Below are 16,357 nucleotides of genomic sequence, written 5' to 3'. Positions count from 1 at the left end.
CACTCCGGTTTCTTCTTCTATAAACCGTGCTATCATCGCTGCCCGGGGCCAGAGTGTAAAGACTAGATACGATGGCGTGTGAAGCTTTGGCCCAGGGCATGCCACACCTTAAGCTCTTCGTCATTTTTCAAGGTTTGCAGACACAAGTACTACAGACACTGATGGAAAGATAAAGCTTAAAAATAGAGTCTAATAGAAAATATTTTTAGCCACTGGAGACGTGAGGCTGTTGGAAAGGGAACAGCGGATGCCTCCCTTCCTCCTCTCTGCAGCCCCACGTAAGGGCCATGGCCCGCCCTGCTCTAAAAAGCGGAGGCGAGGCCCCTGGCTCCATGGCCAGGCAACACCACACATCTGTTGTGGTTCCTACCCTGTGCTCTGGGTTCGGAGACTTCCAAGGAAAGGAAAAGAGGAAAGGGTGTGAGCCCAGAGCGGCAGTCAAGTAAGGTGGGGTGGAGAGGAAAGGCCAACAGCTCTCTAGACACTTGCTGGTGCAGAGGAAGAGGCACAGAGGGAAATGTCCCCGGCGCTGCTGTTGGCAATCCCCTCTAGTAGCACCCTGCTTCTCACGAGTGAACGACAGATGGGGATGACCTCATCAGCCCTTCAGAGCCGGTTCTCCCTCCAGCTGGGGGAAGAGACCACCCTAGGCTAGGATGCAGCCTGGGCGACACCCAGCAAGGAGCTGGGGGACAAGGCCCACCCAGTTGCCCTCGGGGCCACCCTTGCTGCATTTAACCACTCTCCCCTTCTTGGAGGGTGGGCCCCGTGCTAGCTGGGGCCAATCAGATGCTCTCATTTGGGAATTTGGAATGGAGAGTCAATTCCTAGTTGGTGGAAGTTCTCTGCTGGATGCTGCAACTGAGGCCAGGGAGCCCTGGGGCTGTGTGGCCCAGGTGACCACACAGATACGCAAATGGTGATGGCCAGTCCACCAAAGACAGATGGAGCAGAAGTGCGCAAGTGGATCAGGGGAGGGGGCGCAGCGGAGAAAGCCTGCGACAGGGAGCCGTGAAGGGATCCAGCAGGACTCTACTTAGGAATCTGATGGCAAAGTGACAGTCCAGAAATACTCCAACTACAAATACCTAAAATTTCAGCGCCACCCCTGGACCCTAATAACATCCTGTATTAAAAATATGTGGTCTAAGAAATGTCCTCGGCAGCTCCAACCAGGCAAGCTCACGTTCTAAGTCATTCCGTGACAGTTCATGTCCGCAAACAGAAGACGAGGGGTACCAGGGACCTCTCTAAACAGCAACCTGCACGCTCTCAGGGATCCTCAGAAAACCCCTCTGTGGATGCGGTGAGTTCTAACTGAATTCAAAAGTCCATCCCGCTTTACCCGGATATTGCTGGAATGCTGTCCTGGAGCTGTGACACTCACTTCTCTTTGTCACTGGGTGTTCGGGCCAAACACTCGGGCTCTGCGGGGCCTGGCCTGAGAGCTGAGAGAGGCCACAAGGACAGGTCGGCTTATCAAGCTCTACAAACCATTACCAGTACCGACAAAACAAGGCTCCCCGAAGTGTCCACGTACCACGGGCCCCGTCTTTTATGAAATTACGAGGCCACTGGCGTGACTCTGGCCCAATGCTTAGATGCCCAGATAAAACACACCCCCATGTTAGGTTACAGAACGTGCTTCCTGACAACAGCTCGACAAAAGCTTACTGTGTTTGTTTTTCTTCTCTGGTAGAGGAGGTGGTTTTTCCGGGTCACCCGTTGATTCAGGAACAGCAAAATCACCCACAAATTCGACAGAGGCTGAGGACCCTCCTTGCTGAAAGGGGAGAATAGCAGCAAAGGGCGTGAAGGGGACGGACGGGCCCGAGGCTGGGTTCTGCAGGTCATCCTCGGAGATGTTGTCATACTGCGAGGGGTGCCGCTCGTAGGACACCCTGCAGCCCGAGCTGTCCGTGGTCTGGGAGGCCGCGCTCCTGCGCTTCTTCTCGGGGAGAGCAGGGGGCGTGTCCACCTGCTGTCCTGGGGCCAACGGCCCATCTGGCTGGGGACAGCTGCTGGGTGCTGGAGGCAACTGGAAAGGGCAGCCGAGAAACGGAGACCCAGACTCTCCCAAGGACTCCGGCAACGGGCTGAGGTGACAGGCCACTGGCTGAGGTATCTGGTCTGTGTTAGAGAGGTCTTGCTGAAGGAATTCATAGTCAGGATCATAGTGATCTGCACTCACGACAGGAAAAAAACATGACCCGTTAGCCACAAGGCCCCGCAGGAAGCAGCAATCCTACCCAATCCCATTCATTCGAGTGTGACACAAACGTGATTCCTGTCTCATCTCTATGCTGTATTTTATATGCCTCATTCTTCTCCCTGCTCGAAAACGCAAAAGTAAGTGGGAAAAGGGCTGTTTGCTACCCTGTTCTTTGTATCTTCCTGTATTTTTTGAATTTCTTATTTTTTAAAAAAGAAAAATGTGTGACCACTGTAGAAAATGTGGCCAAAAAAAAATCAAGAAAATAAAAATCATCCACAATCCCATAATTTAACTATAATCGGTTTACATTTTAATGTATTTCCATAAAAGTCTTTTTTCCCCTTAGGATTCTTTTTTTTTTAAAAACCCAACTGAGAAAAATACTATGTCAGGGGTCTTGGATTTCGTCCATTGATCAATGTATCGTGACTGACGTTATTCCACCAAGCGGATGTACAACTCCTCAGATTTCCTACCACTGAGTCTCCAGTTTACCACGACTCCCAGTGATGCTGAGATTAACGTCCTTGTATAGAAATCCTGCTATAAATTTCTGATTAAGATAAAGTCTCGAAGTGGAATGTCTAGCTCACGGGACAGGAACAGCTTAATGCTCTTGAGACTTCCTGCCAAGCTACCTTTCAGACTTCCCTCCGGCCCCCACGGCACGCATCCCGCGCCAACCAGGAGGTCAGCACGCGCTGCTCGCTTGCCTTCACCCTCTGTCAGGGGCTCTCTCCTTCACCTACAGCTCTGAGCACAGATGGCTCTTCCTGTTGGCCAAGGGAGTCAAACTGCAAACTGACAGATTAACCGTAACAACAGCTGCCATCTGAGCATCTCCTATGTGGATGCACATGGTTATTTCACTCAAACTTGCGACCTCCTTGAGAGAGGTGGATATTGGTCCCCTCACTCTACAGATGACGAAACAGACTCTGAATGACTTGGCCAGGGCCGAATGACCGGTGACTGGCCTCCCTGTGTGATCCCAAAGCAGCCACCAAGAAAGGATGAGACAGGAGGTGTGACCAAGATGCCCGGCGCTCACCTAGTGTTTCACAGCTTGTGTTCCGGGAGCACTGGCCGCTGTCCCTGTCCAGAGAGGACAGCTGCTCGTCTGACTTGCTGAGCTTGCCTATGCTGCTGCAGGGGGACAGGCGGGGCGACTCTCCGCCGTACGAGTGGCTGCCTCCTGAGAGTCGCCTTTGTGTGTAACAGTCCACGTCAAAATCCTCGGGTGGAAAAATAAAAACAAGCCCAAGTCACTTCTGAGAAACGGTGGCAGAGCCCAGGGGAGAGGGATCAGTGCGTTGACTTAGAGGAGACTGCGAAGCTCAGAAACTGGTTGGAAAGGCCCATCTTTGATGTAAGCAATAAAAAGCCAAGTCTGTGACTTCCGAGAAAGAAGCCTTTCCGAGTGCTGGGACTGTGAAAAGCGAGGGCCCTGGGGCCAGGCTCAGATGTCCTCAGGAGACACTCCTCAGCTCCAGCCTCTCAACCCCTGCCCCCTCCCCCATGTGGGAACTTCTGCCAGGTCCTCTAGTCCTGTCCAGAGAAGGAATGATCCTCTCATTGCCAGCGGCTGAAGACCACTGGGTTTCTTTTAGCTTCACGATTAAAGTTCCCAAACCCAAAGCCTTCCTCTGCCTTGCCAGATGGGGCTACATTACCTGCCTATTAATTCCAACGGGCAAACTGGAGCCACTGGTGGCTCGACTCATGGGGGCAACGACAGCCACTCGGGTCGGGGATGGAGCTGACTGTCTTTTCTTCGGTGGCAATGCTGGTGGAGGACTGAAATAGATCAAGAAATCCTATCAAACCGAATGACCCAAACAAAAGCTTTTTAAAAAGGTATTAGGGTATAGAATGTGGGATTCTTTCATTATCAGACACTTCACACCTACTTTTCACACTTTCAACTCCTGTCCCACTCCACCGCTGCCAAAATAAAACCTACCAATGCCAAAAAACCAAAAATCAGAAAAATCCTTTTTTTTCCTTCCATATCATAAATTGTACTGAGCCTAAAAGGCTCTCCACTGGGAGTTCTCGGAGCGTGTGGCAAGGGAAGTTACTGGGGCCAGGCTCACATCCTCCAGAGATGCCCTGCCCAAGGAAGATCAAGACTGCAAGCCTTCCAAAGAGCGAGGGGGCTGGGTTTGAAGTTCTTACCCTAATGGCACCATCTTCACTTTGGTTCATCTACCATCCTTTCATCAGATTATATCTTAAGTAGAAGAGGGTGCCAGAAAAATAAAAATTACCTGTTATCAACCACCCGAATGCCAGGTAAGGGGGGCTTGGGGGGTGCGACCTCCTCATCTGTAGAGTCTGGGAGAAGCTCGGCTGACTGGGAAAGGCCAGTTGTCTTGTTTAGAATCTCCATCTCTCGATCTGTCAGGGGGAGCTCAGACTGGCTGGAGAGAGAAAAACTTGGGATTACAGAAGGTTACAGAGCACACACAGGTCCTGGGAGGGGCAGAAGGGCACCAGGGCATGGGAATGATGGGGGGCACCAGGCTGAGAAGCAGGAGCCCTGGACACTATGCCTGGAGCTCCACGGGCAGGGATGGGGTTTCAAGTCTGGACTGATCACCAACACACAGCGGGAGCCTGGTCAAGTCCCCCGACCGCATCTCAGTTTCCTTGTCTGTAAGAGGAAACTTCAGGCTACATGATCTAAAGGCTCTCTAAATGCTCCAAATTTATGTTTCATATTTTGTCTAGGGGCTTGCAGTAGAACTTGTTGCAAGGCCTTAGAACTGTCCACATTGCCCTCAGTTTACTTTCTTGATAAAGCTCAAAGCTCTCAAGCCAAATCCCCCAAACCCAACCCTTCAAAGTTCTTTCCAATGATGAAAGGCAGTTGCTCTGGAGAAGTGCAGGTGTGGGTCACGTGAACGCTCACATGGTATCCTGAGAGTCACACTGACTGTTAACCTTGAGATCAGGCAACACTTCAAAACGTGGGTGAGCTATACACACTTTAAAGTAATACAGGTACTCGCCCAGAAGTCACTGAGAAAGGAATGCAGGCCTTAAACAGCCTCCCTGCTTGGCTCCCATTCTTTCTCCAGTGACTGGAGGGTTTAGTCAGAACTCACCCATCGGGTTTGCAGGCTGGGGAACTGGGTTTCACTGGGCTGGTTGGAGACGGATGCCCCTGCTTCTCGATGGTTAGTCTGACCAGCTCCTAGACCCCACACAAGAGAGAAGTCAGAGGTGCTAAGAAAGCTCCTTGCTGCTTGGTTTTCACCACAAGGTAGGTCACTTGTTTCTCCCCACCACCTCATCTCTTTTTGTGCCTACACATTTTCCGCACACCAGAAATGCAAGTATTATTTGACTTAGATGAGCTGCATGACTTCTCAAAATGTCCCCTACCCTCCAAAGATGCCTTCATAGCATGTTGAGCAGTTTCAAATGCAAAATGGCACTTCCTCTTGGAAGGGGAAATGATGAACCCCACAGTCTCAAAATGACTAAGTTCAATATACAAATTAAGTTCCAGTGGAACCGATTCCCAGTTTGGGGTGGAGGGGAGAACTCCTCTTTAGTTCTTAAAAGCCACTGCGTTCTATAATGTGCAGGAACGCTGCCTATGCTAACGAGCAAACCTCTGGCGTGGGGAAGGTGGTTTTCCAGTGAGCTGGTGCTGGGTGTGGCGGCAGCTGGCATACGGGGATGACTGGTTGGCATCTTTGTCAACAGACAGAAAGTTAACGGCATATCACTCAGCAGAGACATGACTTACGAAAATACATTTTTTTATATAGAAAAAAAAGAAAAAAGATCAGGACCTACTTTTTTTCCCCAATTAGAATGCATTTTCCCCCAGTTGGATGGGTTCTGATGATCACAAATCCCCGTGTACGCACCACTCAAAAAATACTGAACATTTCCATCGCTCTCTGGTCCACCTGCCCACCCCAGTATTGTTTCACTTGTATTTCTTAGATGACTTTTGCCTAGAACTCGATATAAATGGGACCACTGCAATATGCACTCTTCTGCACCCATCTTTCTCTGAATAGCGTTATGGACATCTACTTCCCATGCCACAAAATCCAGCCACTGACTGTGGACAGCCCGACGGCTTTTGTCTGCTCAGGAGTTGAGCCACACCAGCGCAGCTGCTTTTACAGCTCTGCCTCCCCTACAAAAGAAACCATCCCCGTTACCAGTCCCTCTCACTTCCCCCAGCCTCCACAGCCCCACTCGCTGTCACCATTCTGTTCACCCTCTTTTGCTCAGTATGACAATTCATGTTTTTGTGTGCATGATCCTGGTGCCACCACGAGGTGACAGACCACGAGCAGTTTGCTCCTTTTCATTGCTGAGCTGTATTCCAACACATGGACAAACCTCCCTTTCCTTATCCATTCTCTTATCCGTTGATGGGCATCTGGATAGGACCTACTTGTGTAGGGGAGAGGGGTGGTTTCAGCTGCCAGCAAGACTATTTCTAAAGTTGCAGAGGAGGCAGCAATGGGCATAAATGAGCAACAGCAACATGTCCCTAAATCAGACTGCAAACAAAGCCTCTCCAAACTCAAAATGCCACACACAGGAATCACAACGTAGAGAGTAACAACAGAGTTAACATCCTCCCTAGAGCAAGGATTCTTTCAGAAACACGAAAACTAGAAAAAGGATGAACACACCAAAACTAAAACTAAGAGGAAACTCACAAATGTACACACCAGTGCTCAGTAATCAGAGGCTCTCCAGCTTTGATGGTGATAAGACAGAACCTTCCAGACACAGTGGGTGGGAGTAATGCTTTGAACAGCCTTTTTGGATGATTTGTCAGTATGTGTCCAAGTTAAATATCTGTCTTTTTATAATAATTTAGTCCAGGGAAAAGGTCACAGACGTATGCAAAAAATAAGCTACAAAGGATGGTCATCACGGCATTATATGTAATAGATAAAATTAGACTACTCAGGACTCCATAATTGAACAGTTAATACCAGGAACTGATTATGTAAATTATGATAGAACCAAACAACAGATCATTACATTGCCAATAAAAAACAAACTCATGAGAACATATGATAGCATGGAAAGACAACATAATACAATGTGAGTGAGAAACATAGCCCCAGGTGGTACACTGGCGTGTGTGTGTGTGTCTGTGTGTGTGTGTGTGTGTGCGTGTAGTATGTTCTGGAAATGAAATGGAACCAAGAATACATGCCTAGAAAAAAACTACGGCTATAAAACACCCCTTATTTTCTTGTGAATTTTTTTTTTAAAGATTTTATTTATTTATTTGACAGAAAGGGAACACAAGCAGGGGGAGTGGGAGAGGGAGAAGCAGGCTTCCCGTGGAGCAGGGAGCCTGATGCGGGGCTCGATCCCAGGACACCGGGATCATGACCTGAGCCGAAGGCAGACACTTAACGACTGAGCCACCCAGGCGCCCCTCTTGTGAATGTTCTACGGTGAACACGTATTACTTCTGAAATGCTAATTAAAAAGAAAATACAACCAAAGGCATACACAGTACAGTCGGAATCAGTGCCACCCCCCCACCCTGTGACAGCCAATGCCTTTCTTGGAGAAACAGAGAGAAGTAAGATCTCTAAGAGTCAAGTGCTAGAAGAAGAAAGGAGAATGTTCATATGTTCCTGTTACCACAATTTAGAAGTTAAATGAGATCTCATGGAGAGTTAAAGACTAGCTACCTAGCTGGTGATTACGGACAGGCTAAGACAGAAAGACGGGAGACAAAGTGCTGAGGAAAGACAGCAGATAGTGGGAGGGTGGGGGAGGCAGCTCGTCAGCCGGCTGCACGGAAGAGCATCACAGAATCAGAGGGTCAGAGGGCCAGACCAGAGTGTCCTGGAAGGCGCGCATCCATGCTCCCTCTTCTCTACAAGTGGGACCAAAGAACAGAGAGAAGTGTGCATATTTGCATCTGCTGACGTAGGAAAAAAATTCCACTAATTCTTCACTGATTCACGAGCAATTATAATTAGAATGTCATCTTTCTGGAGAGGCAGCTGTGTGAACTCAACTAGTGAGCAATGGCCCAAGAGTCACGGAATGACAGGCACATATGTGCAGGCGTGTGCCCGAATTCCAAGACGACGACACGACTGCAGTAACCCCCTTGCACTGGAGCGCTGGCCTTGGCCTGCAGAGGGTGTAAAAGGGGCAGGCAGCTTTCTACCCCCACCGGCCTCCCAGGCCGAACAGTGAGACGGAAGAGAACCCTAAGAAGGTGCACATACCTGGCTCTTGTGCCAGCGACCCTAATCTCTTTCAAAGCTGACCATCTGTAACTTGGCAGGAGCCCGGATCCTCCTGCTAACGGGCACGTCAGACTCTGCAGTCCTCGTGAGGCACAGGCTTTGAAAGGACTGGGCAAGGTGGCACCTGACTGTGTCCACGTCGGTGACTGTAAGCCAGACTCAGCTGCCAGGTCACTGAAAAGCAGTTTCAAAAGCCAAAAGGTATTTGGAAAGGTATCTAAGTGCATCACACTTATTTCGGTGCTCATTTTATTCACACTGAAAATGATCACAGGGATGTTTCCATCTTAAATGACCTTCATCAAGTCAAAGTATGAGCTGTGGTGCTCAAGTGGGAGAAGAACTGTCCCATCTGCTCCCGGCTTCTCCTTGGCTCTAAGACAGAGCTCCCGTCTGGCAGGGAAGACACGGGCGGCACAAGAAAGGGCTCCTTATGAGATGTGCCCTTGGGCACTCACGTCGTAAGACTCACTGCCATGCTGCCCCCACCACAAGGACACCACACCATGGCCGATGTCCTCCAGGTTCCCACGCACTGTAACTGAAATGCGGACCATCCTACAACCGAGGGCCTGCCGTGCCAGCCCCCACCTCATCCTGTCTCCTCGCTATCCTCTGTCACTCTTTGGCCCCGCGAGAATTCTGGGTTCAGGCCATGACATGGTCCCTCTACCGATGAGCTTGCTCGAAGACAAGTCCCCTTCACTAAGTACACTGAATGTGGCCACCAGTGGGGACTTCCCTGTACTGAAGCAGCGGAATGAAATCACAGGGCTGTCCAGCTTTTTTATGGTGACAGAAAGGAACCTTCCCACCCACATCCAAAGTGTGAGGGGCATGAGGCAGCAAGAGAGCAGAGGAAGTGTCCGCCTTCTCCCGCAGTCAGGAACAGGCAGTGCTCCATAGGCAAGGTGGTGAGTGACTCCTGAAGTCAGCTCTCGGCGGTTCGGTCCAGCCACAGGGCCCTGACGGGCATGCCCCCAGCGGTCTAAAGACAAGGCAGCCAGAGGGGACCTCAAATTCAGTGTGGGAGGAAAAAAATTAAGACACAGGTTTGATGAGGGGTGCCTGGGTGGCTCAGATGGTTAAGCATCTGCCTTCAGCTCAGGTCGTGATCCTGGGGTCCTGGGATCGAGCCCCGCATCGGGCTCCCTGCTCGGTGGGGAGCCTGCCTCTCTCTCTTCCTCTACTTTTCCCCCTGCTTGTGCTCTCTTGCTCTGTCAAATAAATAAATAAAATCTTCAAAAAAAAAAGACAGGTCTGAGGAGGTTAAGTGAAAACCCCGGCGGTCCCGAATGTGAGTTGGAAGTACTAGTAAAAACTCCAGATGTGTTTCGTCTTAGAGAAACTGTGTGACCAAGCAGTAGCGACGAGAATGTCGGCCCTCATTGGGGTCTCTAAACACCATTTCCCAGCAAAGGGAACCAGGGCTCCTTTAAGGAATGGCTGATTCCAGTTCCATGGTAAGAAATGGACAAGATGCCGTATAACTCAATAATAAAAAGACAACCCAATTAAAAACTGGGCAAAGGATTCGAACAGACATTCCTCCAAAGAGATATATAAATGGCCAAGGAGCACACGAAGAGACTCGACATCATTAGCCCTCAGGGAAGTGCAGATCCAAACCACCGTGAGACCCCACTTCATGCCCCCTGAGGTGGCTGCATTGAAGAGGCACGTGGGAGCTGCGAGGAGGTGGAGGAGCTAGAGCAGCTGGAACCTGCAGACGCTGCTGGTGGGGATGTTAGATGACGCAGCTGCTTTAGAAAACACAAGCTCGAACGCAGAGGTACTGTAGGGCCCGGCACCCGCGCTCCTAGGTACACAACCAACAGAGAGGAAGATACACGTCCACACGAAGCCGTGTGTGGGAGAAGTGCTCACGGCAGCATTACTCCTATTTTGCCAAAAGGTGGAAACTACTCAGACATCCAGATGTCCACGAATAAACAATACGTGGCATACCACACAGTGGAATATTATTTGGCAATAAAAAGAATACATGCTCTAACATGGGTGAAGTCTGAAACCATTACACTGACAGGAGCTGCTCACAAGAGGCCACAGAGGATACGATTCCATTTAGATGAAACGTCCAGAACAGGCGAATCTATAAGACAGAAAGTACACCAGTGGCCGGGGGGATGGAAAAAAATGGAGGGGAGAGCGTATGGGGAGAACACAAACGATATGAGGTTACCTGAGGTGATGAAAATGTTCTAAAATTGACTGTGGTGATGGCTGTACAATCTGTGAATACACTAAAAAAAAAAATCACTATATTGTACATTGTAAGTGAGCGAATTCTATGGTGTGGGAATCAGATCTCAATAAAGCTGTTTCCCACCACCGCCACCACCACCACGTCCAAGGAAAGTAAGCATCAGAGGGGCCTGGAATATCTTTTCATACCAAAAGGTAAGAGAACTACCAAAGACCTCTAGGGTCATGTCACAGGGAACTCAGGAAACAGCCTGAAGATGTCTTCAGTGGCCCAAGATGGGGCCTGGTCCTCAGGAAGAGTGACAGCCGCAGTGGACGGGAACATGACCGGCCCAGTCACAGCCATGGGTACAAAATCATATCTGAAAAACCTCACTTCGCTGGTCATGTTAAAGGATGTTAGGAAACACTATTTCGATAACTGGTAAATAAGGGATGGAATTAAGCACTGATCCTGCCTTTTGTCCAAGAATTAGAACTCAGGATAACCACAAATTGACACGGCAAGTCTGCCATTTAAGTGCATCCCAGCTGAGTAATGATGAAAGAATGGCACAAAGAATTAGAATGGCATCATTTTGCAACCCCTAATCAATTAATGGATCTCGGCAATAATCATCAGTGGCTACTAACATCTAAAAGGGAAAGATGCCTCTTGATGGAGGTGAGGGGCGGCACCTAGGGAGGATCCAAAACATGAAAACCCGAATCTGATGCAGCCTCTAGTTTTACAGGAAATTCAAGGGACAGAGGAACATACTGAACAACACGGCACAGAGGTCATCAGCATAATCCAGAATGTGGGAGACTTTCAGCAGCAGTAACCAACCCCTTCTAAAAAAAACAAATTAAGCTGCAAGGACAAAAACACAGAGAAAAGGGATCTTTAGACACAACTGATGAACTAGTAAGGGTATGAGCTTTATTTTTTTTTTCACTTTATTTATTTGAGAGAGAGAGAGATGGGAGAGCACAGAGGGAGAGGAAGGAGCACACTCCCCACTGAGCAGAGAGCCTGACTTGGGACTTGATCCCAGGACCCTGAGATTATGACCCAAGCCAAAGGCAGACGCTTAACCACCTGAGCCACCCAGGCGCCCCAAGTGTATGAACTTTATTAGGCAGAAAACTACACACTGTGTGCAGGCCAGGCCCAGCCCAGGGCTTGCTTTCTGGAAGGCCCTCAAGGTAAGAATGCTTTGTTAAGGAGGCACCAGAGTGGCTCAGCTGGTTAAGGGTCCGGCTCTTGATTTCGGCTCAGGTCATGATCTCAGGATCCTGGATCAAGCCCCCCAGGCCCCCTTCAGGCTCTGTGCTCGGCAGGCAGGGAGTCTGCTTCTGGCCTCCTCCCTCTGCCCCTCCCCCCACTCATTCTCTCTCAAATAAATAAAATCTTTTAAAAATTAAAATAATCAAACAAACAACTAAGAATATGCAACAGAGACCAATATGCAGCAGAAATCACCTGTAGCCTGAGAGACTTCAAATATTTACTACCTGGCCCCTCACAGAAAAAGCTTGCCTTGTCCTAGAGCTATGCACTAAGGCATTTACAGATGAAAGGACAGACGTCTGGGGTTTGCTTCCCATGGCGCAGGGGAGGGGGCAGATGTAGAGAAGAAGACTGGCCATGAGCAGACACCTGTGGAAGCTCTCTGACGGGGCTTCACTGTACTGTTCTTTTCTTTGCAAATGTTTAAAGTTTTTCATCAAAAAATGTAAAATAGGCTGAATGAGGAATAAAAGAGATGGCTTATTTGAGATGTCAGTGTGGCAGAGACCGCTAGTTGCCCCACACTACCTGTTCTCCCTTATTAATAGAATTTCAGCTGGGCATGTGACCAAAGTCTGGTCAATAAAATGTGAGTGAGTTTTGAGAGGACTTTGAGGAAGCATCCTTAAACGGAGAAGGCACACCCTCTTACTCTTCCTCCTCGTGGCTGGAATGTAGTCATGGGAGACTGAGCAGTCATTCTGGACAGTGAGGTGGAATTCATGTGCTAAGGATGGCAGGAAAGCAAGAGGGGAGAACACCACATCCCTGACCACTGTATGAAAATGTCATTAGCCTCAGACTGCCTATCTATGAACTTCTTGTACATGAAGGAGAAATAAAGTAGAAATAAAGTTTTATCTTTTAAAAACCAGTATTATTTTGGATTTTCTTATAGTCAAACCTAATCCTAACTGAGTCAGAAAAATATTTCTTTCAAAATATTCCTGTTGTAAGTGAAAACTGATAAAGGGAAACCCCACTAAAGTGGAGCTGGGAGGCCAGAAAGGGGAACCACACTACTACCATCAATCCCAGGAAGAACCATCACTTAGAGACCCCAGCAGAGGCCCCCGCCACAGGAGGGAATCATGACTACAGACCCAACAGGGAAGGACGGACGCTGCTTCTCCAACGAGAAATCCACGACCCCAGCAACTCAGCCAGTGAGGACCCACCCTCGCCCTGAACTCCTGCTTTTCTCCAGTGGACTTCGGTTTAGGACAGCCCCTCCCAACCTCTTCTGCCTTCTCCATAAAACCACTCTCCTCTCCTTTCTTTGTTGGACTTGCCTGTGGTTTTGCCATAGCTTGCATGTCCCAAGTCTCTGCTATTCCCAAATAAACCCATTTTGCTGGTAAAATAACTGGCTGTTTTATTTTTTAGGTTAACATGTACGAAGGGAGTCTGGCATGGTACACAAGCCCAATTTTGGGTGGTAATGGTTAAATGACAGAACTGCAGGTATTCCACATTTTCCCCCAAGGCTGTCTGCATGAGAATGTTTAAAAAATAAAAGTGTGAGTGTAAATTGTTTTTTTTTGGGGGGGGGGGAGGAGCTGGAGGTCAGGGGAAGAGGCTCTAGGTCTGAGAACCAACATCCCTGGAAGGTCTGCAAAGAGGGCAAAGCGGAGCCCAGGGAGGTGGGTAAGAGACTGTGCAACTGAGGTAAGAAGAGAGGCTGACATTTAGATGGCAAAGGTGGGGACAGCTGGGGCGCTGGTTGCAAAAGGACAACCCGGGTTACCCGCTGGAGCCTGAGGAGCCTGGCTCCCAATAGCCAGGTGCTCGGGAAAGTTAGGGCCTTCACATTCCTTCCTTGGGGAGTCACCACCCTCTCTGAACTTTAGGGCCGTGAGTAGAGCACCTGCCTGGGCCAGATCAGATAATAACAGGTCTGTTTTTTGACATGAGATGAGTGGAGAAGAGCCACAACCACCCATCAAGAATTGCTAAATGTGAGCCATCCTGGGTATGAACATTTCCATGGTTAACAGTACTTACCCACAGTTTACTGGGCACCTCGCACTTACCAGGTACTTTATATATATTATCTTACTTAATCTTTCTTCATTTCTTCAGAGTAAATATTGTAAAACCTACTTGAAACTCACAGAAGTAACTTGCCCAAGGTTACAGAGCTAACAAGTGACATTTATGCAGACCTTTAAATAATAAAAGGTACTAAATAAAGTAATCCGGTTTTAAAACACTTGTTCAACCTTTCAAAAGAAAGAATTCCATTTACCAACTGAGTTACTTGAAAGACGGTGACTCAGTTTAAAGGAACATGCCAACATTTCTCCTACAAATGGGATGACGACATCCTCACAAATCTATTTTACTTCTGTATGGCCCTGTCCCTCCCAGCCAACTGAGGCTCGCACAGCACCAGGACACAGGCTTATAAGGTGTGCTCAGCCTGATGGGGACACCGGGAGAGCAGCTGGAGGCCAGCCAGCGTGGAGGCAGGCGCACGGTCGGCCCCTCACGTGGGAGGCGAGGCGGCTGAGGGTGACGGGGAGAGCACAGGGCCTGGGGTCCAGCAGGCCTGGGTGCAAGGCACCACCTTGCCCCTGATGACTGTCTGCCCGAGCCTGTTCCCACACCTGTGAAGGGGCAACTGCGCCCACCTTCAGAGCTGTTACGGGCAAGAAGAGGGAAGAAGTGTCAGCTATTGTTACTATGAGGGCCCAACAGCCCAGTGTCTGGACTGATTCCAACTACTAAAAGCTTCCAAGAATAGGCCAACTCCTGCACACCCCTCTGGCTTTGGCCTGTCTCTCTCTCAGGGAAGAGTCTCGGACCACCCTGAAAAGGGAAGGTCACCCAAACAGCCAAGGAAGACCACGTGCCATTTTTCTTTTATAACCCTCGACCCAGGTATAATTACAGATTACAAACTCTGTTGTCCTTTTCCCTCTTTCAATTATAAGCTGCATCGGGTCTGGGACAGTATGAGCTTTACCACTATATTCCCAATGCCATCACACTGTCTGGCACACAGGCGGGTCTCCATAAATGCTTCCTGAGTAAATGAAACGGAACTGAATTCACAGAGCTCATCACCTAGGAAGTCTTCGTTCCGGGTCAAGTATTTTAAAAATAATTGAGGAAAAATTATTGGTTTCCAGACACGGATGGGTTCATAATCTGTCAGTTTCTCTCTCTCCCCCTCTCTCTCACTGGTCAATTTGAAAAATCAGAGAAATATTTCTTTCAGACATGTCTTTCAATGGACACCATGGTGCTTTAATGATTCCATAATGGAAACTGGCTTGGGAACGTGACAAAGCTCTACACATAGAAACTCCATCTCGTCTGTTTTGGGCATTCTAACTTGTTTCGAACATCTCATTACAATCTGGCAGAAGGAAACCTGAACAATGTCACCTGCAGAATAACAATTTTCAGTAACAACATTTCCAGAAGCCTGGGCAGGAAGAGCCAGGGGTGGGTGAGCCACAACTCTACACACTCTGCTGATGAAGTGTGGACCCAGGTCACGTCTCATTCTGCCCTGCCGACCCCGAAGAGCTGCAGGGAAGATCGAATGGGATAATGTGTATGACTGCACTCCAAAATCCGGAAAGTGACAAAGGTCTTGCATGACAGCCACTCTGGGCTATACCCTTAAGTCTCACTGGCGAAAACAGAGGATAGAGGACCGAATAAATTTTGGGGAATGAAGAGAACCTGAGCCATCAGAGGAGACTTGGTGCCACCTGGCCACGCCTCCCTCTAAATGAACTCCACGAGGCCCTCAGCAGACGCGGCAGCTACTGACCTGGTGCGGGAGGCAGGGAGCCGCCAAGACTTCCCCAACTGACACAATTCATTCTGGAGCAATTCATAACGTTAAGCAATGCTTTCTTAGCCCTTCCCCCTGTAGTTTTTACCATGTAGGGGGTCCTTAGTCTACATAATACTCTCCAGAACTTCCGGGGGATGGCAATCCAAGGAGGCAGCTTTTAGGAATCTGACAGCATGGTTGAGTGGAGAAGGAATTTTTTACGTACCTCAGCTACAGTTTTGGACTGAAGGGGGTAGAAAGGAGGATGACACAGCTGTTTTTGTTTTGTTTTAATTCCCCCAAGCCAAGAGAGTAGTTTCTAAAGCATATACCTAGCACCACAAAATTAGTAAAAAACAGCAGCTAAAGTCTGAGTGCTTACAATGTGGCTGGCTTTGTTCTAAAAGCGTTATATGTAGAAACTAATACTTCCCACAACCCTAGGATATATGGCACTATTATTATACCCATTTTATAGATGAGTTAATTAAGGCACAGAGCCTTTGATTGAGCAAATTGCTCAAGTTCACAGACTAGTAAGTAGTGAACCTAGGATTCAAACCTAGCCAGGCCCCAGACTAGCC

General features: G+C 48.8%; 1 protein-coding gene across 15 annotated transcripts in view; it reads right to left on the bottom strand.

The window, feature by feature from the left end:
* The window catches only part of RAPGEF1 (Rap guanine nucleotide exchange factor 1), a 113,582-nt gene that overhangs the window by 40,272 nt on the left and 56,953 nt on the right, over nucleotides 1–16,357 (bottom strand). For all 15 annotated transcript variants that reach the window (XM_035015566.1, XM_035015568.1, XM_035015572.1 and 12 more), the window contains 5 exons: nucleotides 5,326–5,414; nucleotides 4,486–4,638; nucleotides 3,889–4,012; nucleotides 3,267–3,450; nucleotides 1,675–2,181 (listed from right to left, as the gene is read on the bottom strand). In XM_035015566.1, the coding sequence (XP_034871457.1) occupies nucleotides 1,675–2,181; nucleotides 3,267–3,450; nucleotides 3,889–4,012; nucleotides 4,486–4,638; nucleotides 5,326–5,414 (1,057 nt within the window). The remainder of the gene's footprint in view (nucleotides 1–1,674; nucleotides 2,182–3,266; nucleotides 3,451–3,888; nucleotides 4,013–4,485; nucleotides 4,639–5,325; nucleotides 5,415–16,357) is intronic.

Source organism: Mirounga leonina, unplaced genomic scaffold (genome assembly GCF_011800145.1).
Source record: "Mirounga leonina isolate KUSES-001 unplaced genomic scaffold, KU_Mleo_1.0 Mir_170, whole genome shotgun sequence".
Lineage (NCBI taxonomy): Eukaryota > Metazoa > Chordata > Mammalia > Carnivora > Phocidae > Mirounga > Mirounga leonina.
This window is presented reverse-complemented; position numbering and strand designations above follow the sequence as displayed.